The sequence below is a fragment of the Propithecus coquereli genome, unplaced genomic scaffold, assembly GCF_000956105.1.
Source record: "Propithecus coquereli isolate 6110/MARCELLA unplaced genomic scaffold, Pcoq_1.0 Scaffold42, whole genome shotgun sequence".
Taxonomy (NCBI): Eukaryota; Metazoa; Chordata; class Mammalia; order Primates; family Indriidae; genus Propithecus; species Propithecus coquereli.
In genome coordinates, this window is record NW_012149952.1 from 4,436,932 (window position 1) to 4,449,734 (window position 12,803).

A 12,803-nucleotide genomic window follows, 5' to 3' on the forward strand; every position below is an offset into this window, starting at 1 on the left:
ACTGCTGGACCTGGGGGTCTGGTCGCTGTCACTTCTCCGGTTTTCTGCCTCCTTTTAGAAAATTGAGTTGAAAAGACAGAGATGAAGTCGATGTGGCATGTGGAGACAATTCTTTCAAGACGTTTGGCTGCTAAGGACAAAAGAGAAGGTGCCCAAGACCACACAAGCACGGAGCAGACAGGACACCTTTGCTACCACGCGGTGGCTTGTCTAAATTCGAAGCTAAAGAAGCCAAGCTGGAAGACAGAGACCAAGTCCTGATGACATCGTTTGACCTCAGGGACGCAGACATGCCTAAAAACTAGCTTTCCCACTGGACTTCTCAGTTAAATGAGCCAATACACTCTCTTTTTTACTTAAGGAAAAACTTAACAATAGAAGTCAACCCAATAAAAAACGGGCAAAAGATCTGGACGAATCAACATTTCATCAGAAAAGATATAGGATGGCAAATAAGCATGTAAAAATGATGCTCGACATTACTAATCTTCAGGGAAATGCCAATTAAATCACAATGAGCCGGGCATGGTGGTGTGCACACCTAGTCCCAGCTAGTCGGGAGGCTGAGGCGGGAGAATCGCCTGAGCCCAGGAGTTTGAGGTTGCTGTGAGCTATGGTGATGCCACCGCACGCCAGCCTGGGTGACAGAGTGAGTCCCTGTCTTGAAAAAAAAAAAGGACAGAGAGGGTCTGACACTCAGCCTCACCTGCACCCAGGTGTTGAAGACATTGACTTGTACGAAGGGGTCTCTCTGCCACTCTCCAGGGTCTCTTTGGACACGGAGCCCAGAGCATCATCTTTCTTGGGGCAGGGATGACGCAGAGGCCGGGCCTCCTGGCCTCTCTGAAGTCCAGGCCTCCCTCACCCCTCAGAGCTTTCAGGGTCCCTGATGCACATCTCTGCCTGCCCCCATCTTTCTCCATCTTGCCCCTAGGAAGGTGGCTCAGGGCACAGTCACAGGAACCAGGCAGCTGGGTTCAAACCAATGCTTAGTTCAAATGCAGGCAAGTGTCTCAGTTTGCCCATCTGTAAAATGGGATGATCACAGTTCCCGTCTCTTGGGGCCAAAGTCGGTGCTATGTAAGTGCTGGCTGCTCTTATCATCAACACGCCGCCATCCCTGACCTATTTAGGAAACTCCCCTTCCCACCTCTCTCCCTCTCCCCCAGCTTCCTTCCCACCCTCCTGGCTTCAGCTTTTTCCCCAGCTCTCGGGGTGACCTCACGGAATGCGTATTTGTTAATGTTTGTGCTATCTTGGCCAGAACGTGAGCCCCAGGAGGCAGGGACCATGTCTGTGTACTGTGTGTCCTCCAGGCCTGGGCGTGGCCGCGGTGCAGCTGTGGGTGGGAGACTGCGCGTTGTGGGATTGGGCTATGGTGTCGTCTCTGTTGGGTGTGTCTCTGCGGTGTTGCACAGGTCTGCACACGTTGGCTGGATGGCAGTGTATATGTTGTGTTATTGTGTTATCGTGTGGCTGTGTCCCTGCAGGGCAGGTGGAGTGGTGTGGTGCTGTATGAGTGTCAGTGGCCCTTAGTGATCACGTCTGCGTGTGCAGCCGCGCTGCGGTGTATCAACATCCGTGTCCGAATTCAGCGGCGTGTGGTTGGTGATTGTGCCGCCCGGTGAGCTGGATCTTGGCGTGGCTTTTGTGTCCCTGGCTGGATATATGTGTTATGTTATTGTGTGTCTGGGGTACAGCTGTGTGTCCCACCCCGTGGCAGGGTGGAGGTGGCTGCCGTTGTGCGTTGTGCATTTGGACGTGTATCGTGACACCAGCTGGGCATGGACTGGGCTGTTGTGTATTGAGAGCCTGGTGTGCCTTTGTGCCGTTGTGTGGCCGAATAAAGGTGTGTGCTGATGTGTTGTTGTGTCTCTGGCTGGGGTGGGTTAGTCTCGACGCGCAGTTGTGTAGCCAGGTGAGAGTGATCACTTGTGTGTTACCATTGGTCTGTGTGCCTACGTGTGTGTGTGTGTGTGTGTGTGTGTGTATGAGAAAGAGAGAAAGAGAGATAGAGAGAAAGTGGGGGAGAGAGAGAGATGGACCCCCAGCCCAGGGGTCATTATAATTCCTCCTGCCTCTCTCACATCTGGGCAACAGAGACCCCTTTGTTCTCAGTGGCAGAAGCGGGGACGTCCCCTCTCTCTTGAGGCCCCTGGCAAGTTCTCAGCCCCAAGCCTGGTCAACAAAACATCCTCTGAGCTTCTGCATTGAGTGTGGCACTTCCTGGGAGTGCTGGCGTATCAGTGGTGGCCCTGACCTGTGACCACCAGAGTGGTGGGGGCAGAGCTGGAGGAGCCCAGAGGGGACCTTCACCCAAGCCCCAGGGGCTAAGAGATGGCTTCCTTGAGGATAGTATTGTTACAAGATAATTGTGGGGAAAAAAGGGAAAATCACGACTCTCCTACAGATTTAGCACCTGTTAGAGATTTGACTTAACTCGTTCACGAGGGAACTGCCAAGTGTTACAAATTGAAAGGAGAATCAAAGACAGACACAAGAGATCAGGAATATTGAAACGAATGTGCAAAGGCAGGGAAAATACTGGAGGGGAGAGGGTTGTCCCTCCACCAGACAGATCTCATCGGCATGTCTGCAGAATTATTTTACACTGTTGTCGCTTATCTATAATTTACAGAGTTGCAAAATAGAGCCCATAGAATCGATCACTCTGAATGAGTTGTTATGGGTTAAATTGTGTGTGTCCCATCCTGATAAATGTATGTGATTTAAGCCACTCAATTTGTGGCACTCTGTGAATACGGCCCTAGCAAACTAACGCAGACACACTCTAGACAAGGCATAGTTTTCCACTGATGCACAGAGATTTCCCTACAATATGTCGGAGCTGATTCTTGGAGGAGGAGCAGGAGTCAGGCAGCAGGAGGAGGCAGGAATAGCATGTGCAAAAGTCCAGAGGCAGGAAAGTGGGTGAGGTTCCTAGTGAAAGGACAGTGGACAGTGGTTTGATGCTGCTTGGGCATTGAGAGAAGGGACAAGGTGGGAACCATCGGACCAGGCTGCGACAGGTCACACTACCATTTGGGCTTTTGTTCTGAGGGCCTGGGAAGCACAGGAAGCTCTATTTACAGGCCGTTCACTTTTAGCCCAGGCCCGCGTTAAGTGCTCTATATAAACTCGCTCATTAAATCCTCCCAAGACGTCTGGGATCGGGGGTCACACAGCCAGCGGCAAAGGTGCCAGGAGGACTTGAACTGCCTGCCCAGAGATGTCAGGGTTCTAGCCGCTTAAGGACTCAGGGAGGCTGGAGCCAGAAGCCAGGGGCAGGAAGACCCCAGCCTGAGTTTCTCTCGATTGTACCAGACGCTGTTCTAGTTCTTTCTACGTGTATGAACTCATTTACTGCTCACGTCATCAGCCCACAAGGGAAGTACTGTTTCCATGTGGCTTCACGCCCTTTAGTTCCAGCTGCCAAATCGCTCCCGTGAGGGAAGGGCCTTTGTCTACTTCCCGATCGCTGCACCCCTGGAAACTAGGCCTGCAGGCGGTCAGGCAGGACACATTTGCCAAGTGAGCGGACATTCCCCGCAGGCCATAACTCCCATCTGCCAGACGGGGAAACTGAGGCACAGAGAGAGAGGCGACCGCACCCTAACCCCTCAACTCGGCTGCTTGGTGCCAGCCCTTTCCACGAACCCCTCTGCTCGGGGGCGGCAGGAGGGGTTCACGGAAAGAGACCCCCGTTGTGCGAGGATCAGGTGTCGCCGGGTCAGCTGTCGGGTTCTGTAAGGCGGCGGGGCGGGGGGTCAGGAGCGCGCCCGGACACCTCGCCCTCGCGGCCTTGGCCCCAAGGTCTACCCCAATCCCGAGGGCCTCGCCCCCTCGCTGTCCCCTGGGGAGGGGAGGCCCAAGCATCGCACCTCCCCGACGCCCACGGGCCCCTCCCGGCCCACGCGCGCCCAGTCCCGAGCCTGTCCCCGCGGGGCCGTACCATTCCGGCCCGGGGGACTCTGGGCGGGGACGCGCGGGGGGCGCTTCTCCCGGGGACTCCCTCTGTCGGGACGCTCCCTGGCCCAGCAGGGGATAGGAAGTAAGTTGGCGAGGGGGCCTGGCGGGTCGCGGGCCTCGAGTCCCCCTCCTGAGCGCCTCTCCGCCACCCCCGTCTCTCCCCGTCCACCCCCTCCCGGCGTTGGTTCGCGCCGCGGAGCGCGGGGAACAGGCCGCTCTGCGCAGGCGCCGGCGGGTGCGTCCACACCGCGGGTCGCTCGCTGCCGCGTCGGGCTCCGGCGGGGGTCGCGCTCCGTAGTCATGGGTCTTCCGGTGCAAGTCGTTTATTGGTAAGCGCGGCGGCCAGAGGATCCTGTCCGGTTGGAGACGGGGTCTGGCAGCGTAGCGGGGAGGACTCAGGGCACCCCAAGAAGAGAAAGGATTCCAGTGCGGGTGGGGTGGCGCGCCCAGGGCGCGGATCCGCCCTGCCCGGCGTGTGACATGCTGGGCATCTCAGACTGTAGAAGGTGGCTCTGAGACCTGCGTGTGTCCCTTGTAAACACCGACTCCGGGGCTCGGGTGGGAGAAGCGGTGGGGAGCAGTTTGCGATGGGACCTCAGCTTCCGTCTACCGTTAGGTTTCCCCTCCCCCAATATCCCGAACAGCTGAACAGTGAGGGGCGAGAAGGTTTGACAGTGTCCCTGCCTGTGCTTTGAAAGGAGTTGAATGAATACGTTCTGGACCTCCGCCCAGTGGGTTCCCGTGGTTGCTAACCACGTTCCTTTTCTGGCCTCAGTTTCCCCATCTGTAGTGGGGAAGAAACCTTACTAGTTATCCCGGGTGAAGTGCTTTATACTTCCCCCCAGTGCTATGCTGGCATGCAGTAAGTGCTTAATAAATACGTGTTCAATGAATTTACTCTCCCAGAAATCTCTTCACGGAGAGGAATTTTAGCTCCATCTTACAGGTGAGGAAACTGAGGCTGGGAGTGGGTCAGGAGCAGGTCAGTGGCTCGAGGTCCAGACTGCAGGTGACAGGAACATGTGAACCCAAGTGTGCGGGCCATACTGTGTGTCATGCCCACCCAGGGCTCTGATCTGATCTGATCTGATCTGTCCCGGCATTAGACATGTCTTTGCCTGCTCCACCAAGCAGAGGCCGGAGTGACGTTTTGCGGCACCCAGGCGGCCTGTGCACCAGATTCCAGTCCCGAAATAGCCTGCGTGGGGGTTGGGGAGCTCTGGTTTCAGCCCCAGGACTGGGAGGGCGTTTAGAATCCAGGGGTGACAGGGTTCTCCTCACACCACGAGGGGGCTGAGGGCACAGGGAGTGGGCAGGGTGTCTGGTTCTCATCCTAATCCAGTCCTCTCCGGTTCCCTCCCTGCTGCCTTCTCTGTCCACCCCCCTTCTCTGTCTCTTGTCCCCGTGCTGGGTTTCGGTTTTCTTTGTGTATCTCTGTGTGGGTGTCCCCCTCTTCCCTGCGTCTCCGCCCCCCACCCCCACTGTTCCACAACACCCTCTCTGTGTCTGGTATCTGTCTCCTCTCTCGAGGGTATCCGTTGCCGCCTGTGTTTTGTCCCCTGTGCCCCTCTTTATCTGTTCCCCGGATCCCCCGTCTCCCTCTTGCCCCTCGGACCCGCTCTCTTGGACTCTCCACCAGTGGAGCTTGAGGCTACAAGTCCAAGGTAGGGGTGGTGACCGGGAGGCATCCCTGGAGGTTGGGGAGGGCTAGAGTGCATGTCGGGGGCAGGGCTGGCTGGTGTGACCCGTGTCGTGACCTCCACCCTGTTTTCAGTATCTTCAGCTCAAGAAGAAGTTAGAAGATGAGTTCCCCGGGTGCCTGGACATCGTGAGTTGCGGGGGTGGGGAGAAAGGCTCAAACGTGGGCACCTTGTCTGTCCCTCAGGCCCTGGATGGCAGTGGGGAATGGGCTCGGCCAGCCCTGCCCCCTTCCCTCATGTTCTCCGTTCCCTGGGAAGGGGGGAGGGTGTCCCCAAGCGGACATCTGAGCCCTTCCAACATCTCTCTTTCCTCAGTGTGGCGAGGGGACTCCTCAGGCCACTGGGTTCTTTGAAGTGATGGTAGCTGGGAAGTTGGTTCACTCCAAGAAGGTATGTCTGTCTGTCCGTCTCTTTTTTTTGGTTAGTGTAGGGTTGGGGCTGAAGTTGGTGTCTTGGTCCCAGCTCACCCCTTCTCTCTTACTCCCCTCCCCAGAGAGGTGATGGCTACGTGGACACAGAGAGCAAGTTTCTGAAGCTGGTGGCCGCCATCAAAGCCGCCTTGGCTCGGGCCTAATGTGGCCTGAAGGCAGAGGTGAGGGGTGCCTGCCGAGATGGGGATGCCGCCCTTTGGATACTCCCCTCTCCCATACTGTGACTCCCCGGCCCTGGGTGGAGAGTCTGGGAGATGGGGCCACACGAGGTGTGTCCCCAGAGCAAGAGGGATGGACATTCGACCTGGGGTGGTGCAGGATGACACCCGAGATGGTGATGGGGTCAGAGGACTGCCCTAAAACAGCTCTCCTGGTTTGGGAACAAAAGGTGCCAAAGAGACACAACAGTTCAGAATCTGGAACCGTGGGTCTTTGTCATCGCCAGGAAACAGTTCCCAGCCCAACAGGCCACATAGCTGAGTGTCAGCCCGAGTTGCCAGCATGTTTTGAGACAGAATTCCCATGTCTGACACTTTTGACCAATGGCGAATTGTTTTCGGGCTCTGAACCTGAGAACTGGTTCTAGAAACATTCCAGAGCTGACCCTAGCTCCAGAAACACACCTGCTTTAGAACTGACCGTGAGTCCAAGAATGTTCTAGAAACAAACGGTAACTCTAGACCTGATCACCTGCTCCAAAACTACCCTAGAATGGCCTCTAGTTCCCCTATATATAGTCTAGAATCAAATACAATACCAGCTCCCAACACACCATAAACCCAGGCCCCCTTCCCAACCCCGCGCTTGAGAAGTGTGAACCGGCTCTTCCTAAACACTAGAACTGACTGATAGTTCCTGGAATTGACTAGGTCCTTGTGCACTCTGAGCCGGGTTCTAGTTTCTAACCCAGTCATTGCTGAACAAGCAGCAATTTCCATGTTATCCTGGGAACACAGAACTGCCTTCCAGCACCCTCCGAGTCTGATTTTCCGGTTTTGATGCCAGTATGTTCCAGATGAGCTCCAAACCCAACCTACTCCGGAACTGGGCACCAGTTACTAGCCCCGTCCACAGCTAAGTTCTGGTTCTGACGCTGCGGAACCTAGACCATACTTTCTACCCTTCTGTAAACTTCAATACCAGTTCCCACTCCATGGTGGGGTAGAACAGAGGGGCCCCTCCCAGCACACTGAGGACCCGAGTACCTGCTCCCAGTGTGCTCCGTGCCAGAAAACTAGGTTCAGATGTTTTAAACTGAAGTTCCATTTCCTAGAATTCTTTACCAGAGCGGAATGAGGTCACATCCAATGTCAACGGGGACATGCAGATTTGAAGTAGTGCAGTACGATAATAGAAATAATGTCTTGCCTTATGTGCAGGTCTGAAATGAAGTCAGTTGCCCCCAAGTAAAAAAAGGAATTGGATAGTTCCAAAGCTGCACAAGCTGCTACTTTGTGGACTGTCGCTGTAAGGAGGGTGGGGCTAGGGTGCCACCGTAGCAGGATTTGAATCCCGTTTATACACACCGTCGGCCAGTTCCTAACTGTCTATAACTCAGATCTGTTGTCTTAATTCAGCTAGAGATTTACTTGGATTCCAGAAAGGTTAAATCAATAGATGATTTCATCCAACATAAAAATAGGATTTACGTAAGAAAAATGAGGGAAGGGAAGAAAACCACAGACAATCTGGCAAGAGTGAGCCTTGTTTGCATGTTTTGTGGGTGCAGTTTCAGGATGTCCCCAAGACTACCCAAGGACTCTGGGAACTCGGCAGAGCTGTGACACTCACAGCTGATTACAGCGAAAGGTACAGATTAAGGTGACCGAAGGGAAGAGGCAGGTGGGGCATGGTCCAGGAGAGACCAGGTGCTTCCACTTGTCCTCTCCCAGGGCGTGGTGTGGGCAGCGCTGAACTCTCCCAGCCACGATGTGTGACAACATGCGTCAAATTTCGCCGGTCAGGAAGCTCGGCTGAGCCGTGACGTCCAGGGTTTTTATTGGGAGTGGGTCACGTGGACGTGGCTGCCCTTAGTCTTCAGCCCCCGCCCCCAGAGGTCAAGCAGATACCGCGTGGCCCACCGCCCCCGACACAAATCACGTTGTCAGCGTGGGCTGTCTGGCATGGCCCGAGGGCCCTGGTAGACCGAGACCCTCTTACCAGGCAGGACACTGTAGGGGCTTAGAGGTGACCTCCCAGGAGCTGGGCACGGTGAATCCTGTCCTGCCCAGGAGGGAAACCAGTCAGTTGGTGAGGACAAGGAGGTCAGTGTGGGACACTCTGTGCCCAGCTGGACCGACGCGGATATCAAAGAAAACTGGCCACTGATGGGTCCTCTGGAAGCCAGGTTTCCCGGTGCTGCTTTCTGTGAGGTCCGCTGCCCGTCAGCACTGACCACCGTTTTCCTTATCAGAGTTCCTCCCTGCAGACTCCGCCGAGGATGAAGTCTCAGCCCAGCTCACTTTGTCGGGTTACAATGCCCTGCCCCATGACCTCATGGGGCATCCCATTTCCTTGTGCCTCAGTTTCTCTCTGGGCCTGCATTTCCCTCCATGTCGCTCTCTCTTTGAACTCGGGCCCCCAGCTGGCCTGTGTCCCTGCCAGCTGAACCCCTGCACCTTTTCTCTTCGCAGTCCAGAGACCTTGACCCAGCCCCTCTCGGCAGACGCTTCATGACAGGAAGGACTGAAATGTCTTGCGGACGCCTGGTCTTTCCTTGACGTTCCTGCGGCCGCCGTGTTGGGGCAGAGATCGATGCCCCTGGTCTTTGCCTGTGTGGGTGTGTGTGTGTGTGTTTCCCCCGGAGTCTCCCTTTCCCCGCTGCCCTGTCCTCTCCTGTCCCCCGATTTCACCATCTCTCCCTGCACCCCTGTGTCTCCCTCCTTGCCCTGCCCCCCAAGTCTGGGGGAGGTCCTGCCTCCAGCTTCCTGCTCAAAGGGAAGCCGAGAGAGGGATCAGGATGGGTGAGTCTCAGTTGCAGCGACGTTTGCAACATTTCTCGGTTCAATAAACACTGGACAAGTTTAGCCGAGTGTGCCTGTGTCCGTGTATCCTGCTTTGCTCCCAGATCCGCTGCCCTCCAGGCCCCGGGCCCAGAAATCAGCGACCACGTGTTGTGCTCAGTGTGCCTTTGCTGACAAGTAAGCACTTTACAGCAACGCTGAGGTTATACAGGGGAGGAAACGGTGCAGTGGTGATTTTAATTCAAACAAGACCCTAGCTGGGCATGTGGCTTGTGCCTATAGTCCAAGCTGATCAGAGGCTGAGGCAGGAGGATCGCTTGAGCCCAGGAGTTAGAGGCCAGAGTGAGCTATGATCATGCCACTGCACTCCAGCCTGGGCAGCAACAGAATAAGACCCTGACCTCCAGATCCTTTGTTTAAATAAGAAACCTTGCCATGGCCCCAAATCCTTTGTCACTTGTACTAGTCCGCTGTGGCTGCCATAACAAAATACTACAGACTTCGTGGCTTTGACAACAGAAATTTATTTTGTCACAGTTCTGGAGGCCAGAAATCCAAGGTCCAGGTGCTGGTAGGGGTTGGTGTCCTCCGAGGCCTGCGTCTCTCGGCTTCTCACTGTGTCCTCGCGTGGCCTCTCCTCTGTGCGCACACGTCTCTGGTGTGTCTTTGTTCGAGTTCCCTTTTCTAAGGACACCGGTCAGATTGGATCAGGGCCCCCGCTCATGGCCTCATTCTAACTTCCTCACCTCTTTAAAGGCCCTGTCCCCAGACACAGTCACACTGTGGGGCACTGGGAGTTAGGGCTTCAACAGAAGAATATGGGGGGCGCTCAATTTGGCCCATAACAACTCCCCTTTGGAGCTGGGGTCTATGCCTCTCCCTCTGAATCCGAGTGATTCCTTCCACCAAGAGCATGTGGCAGAACCGGTACCACGAGATTTCCAGGGTTAGGGTCAGGAGAAGCTGCACACAGGCACAATGGCGTGCTTTCCAAACCCGCGCGTGCCTCGCTCCTGCTGACGGGTCGTAGGCTAAAGCAAGTCCCACGGCTGAACCCAAATTCAAGGGGTAGTGAAATGTACTAATAATGTACTCCCTCTTTTTGGTGGGAGGTATTGCGAAGTCACATGGCAAAGCGTGTGGGAGCAGGCAGGGTGAAGAATTGGGACTATTAATTCAGTCAGCTGCAGGGTACTGGCAGTCTCTGTTCCCAGTTTTGAGGAGACGTGGCTAGACCTCTGTATTCTTAGACAAATTTCAAGCCACATTTGCCCCATTGGGGCGAAGCAGCAGTCAAAAGCAAGAACTAGCCAGGTGCGGTGGCTCACGCCTGTGATCCCATCCACTTTGGGAGGCCGAGGTGGGAGTATTGCTTGAGCCCAGGAGTTGAGACCAGCCTGGGCAACATAGACAGACCTCATCTCTAATAATAATAATAATAATAAAAAAACCCCAATTAGCCGGGCTTGGTGGCGCTCCTGTAGTCCCAGCCTGGGAGGATGGCTTGAGCCCAGGAGTTTGAGGCTGCAGGGAGCTATGATGACGCCACTGCGCTCTAGCCCAGGTGACTTGGTCAGCGTGTTTGCCAATAAGCAGTTCCTACTTTTTTTTTTGAGACAGGGTTTCACTCTGTCGCCCTGTTTGTTGTAATATGTTATATATTAATATTTATATGCAGTGTTGTTATATTTATATTAATATCACATTAATATTTCTTTCATTAACATTGAAATTATTAATATATACTCAGGGTTGAATTTTTGCTGGTTAGTGGCCGAGGCTAGGGTTGTCTTGGGACGCCACCAGGAGCTTCCTGTGACCTCTCGTTCGAAGTGGGTCCCTGATCCCTGTGTTTGGGAGAAGAACTGCAGCTGTTTGGAGGAAGGTGCTAGGTGGTAGTGCAGGAGATTCCGTTTTGGGCCCCAATATTTCGCCCCTCCTCATATCCGTGCCTTTCCGCCCTTTATAACCCTCCTACTAGAGAGAAATTGTTACTTCCTCCACGCTGGACGGTGGCTTTGACCACGTGACTCCCTTTGGCCAATGGAACCAGGCAGAAGGAGTAGTGCCTGGTCTGCGCTCCTGGTTGCCTTGCTCTTGTGCGCCCCCTGCTGGTCCCAGAGAGACACGTGGAGCAGAGCAGCCCCAGCCAAATAGCCACAAGGAAAAACAGAGCAGAGCCACTCTCTCCCCGCACAAAACCCACGGACACGCGAGCAAGCCCTGCTGAGCCCAGTGGAGAATGTCCTAGATCGAAACAATCCCAAGCCAACCCTCGTACACATGCATTATAATAATACATTGTTTAGTCCCAGCTACTCTGGAGGCTGAGGCAGGAGGTTGGCTTGAGTCTAGGACTTTGCCGTTGGAGTGAGCTATGACACCACTGCACTCTACCGGGGGTGACGGAGCGAGATCCTGTTTCAAAAAACAAAACAAAATAAAACAAAACAAAAAGTTGTTGTGGCCCATTGAGTTTTGGGGTGGTTTGTTACACAGCAATAGCTGACAGGTGCAACATGGAACTGACATCTTATGATGGGAGACATGGATCCCGGATAGAGGCCTTAGCACCTGATGGCTAGATTAGGAATTGCTTGGGTTTGATCAACCTCTTCTGGCAAGATTCAAGGACTGTCTTCCGAGAACCTGGCTGTCAGCCATTATGCAGTCACTCTTCTGTGTCAGCTGAGGTTGGGGTGCTCGGACACCCTCCTTAGTGCACCGTCATCCTCGAACGCAACCCCAGCCATCACATTGATGTTCGACGTATGGGAGGACACTGGGAAGTGACTGGAAGTCTTACAGACCCACTTATTAATGTTTCATGTGCCAAGATTGTGAGAGCTGCGGGAGTCTGTCTACTTTTGCTTCTATACAAACAAACCTCAGCCTGTTTATTTGTTACAAAGTCCATTTAGATATTTCACTACCCAAGCAGATTCTGGCTAATGTGGGCTATAAAGATGTGGGTGAATCATTGAGGTTTAAAAAACTTCCTTCAGAATCTATTTTATAATAGAGTGGGTTCTGGTGGCTATTAATAAATGATGAAGGTATTTCAAAATCAGGAATAGCTTCTTTCAAACATCCTTTCACTGAGAGCCATGGTGTTGACTCTACCAATCTAACGTCTACCGATCCTGAAAAAATTGATTCAAATTACTAAAACATGTGAACAGAATTGCTTCTGTGTAAAATCCACCAGAATATTTGTGAAAGGCACCCAAGACAGGAGGATGTTACTGTTTTTATTTTGACAGCTCTCATCCAATTGTCGGCTGACAAATTGGGAGTTCTAACAATCTGGTGAGAAAAACTCTGGAAAGTGTTTTAGTGAATCATTTGTGTCTAACCCTGCCCAGATTCTCCTCCCTGATGGGCGGAGTCAGGCCATTGGGTGGCCTAGGGGAGGTCAGAAAACCCATCGGATTCTGCGAAGAGGGATCTGTATGCAGAGGTCTCAGTCTTCGAGGCTTCTAAGTTGAAAACATCTACGAAACCACATCTGGAAAGGACTGGTCAGATGACCAAGATGAGGGGAATGTGCCGAGAACAAGAAAAAGTCACAGCCTCGGCTATGATGCTTTTTCCTTTTAAAAATAGCTTTATTGAGTTAAAATTCACACACCATAGGATTCACACATTTAAAGTGCACAATTCAATGGTTTTTTTTTTTTTTTGAGACAGAGTCTCACTATGTTGCCTGGACTAGAGTGCCGTGGCGTCAGCCTAGCTCA

At 53.6% G+C, this 12,803-nt stretch overlaps 1 protein-coding gene across 1 annotated transcript; it reads left to right on the forward strand.

The window, feature by feature from the left end:
- Window positions 1-4,224: 4,224 nt before the first annotated feature.
- Window positions 4,225-8,955, forward strand: SEPW1 (selenoprotein W, 1). Its single transcript, XM_012653371.1, has 6 exons — window positions 4,225-4,298; window positions 5,609-5,633; window positions 5,744-5,797; window positions 5,985-6,059; window positions 6,163-6,261; window positions 8,734-8,955. The coding sequence occupies exons 1-5, from the start codon at window positions 4,270-4,272 to the stop codon at window positions 6,241-6,243; spliced, it is 264 nt and encodes an 87-aa protein (XP_012508825.1). The 5' UTR covers window positions 4,225-4,269; the 3' UTR covers window positions 6,244-6,261; window positions 8,734-8,955.
- Window positions 8,956-12,803: the final 3,848 nt, after the last annotated feature.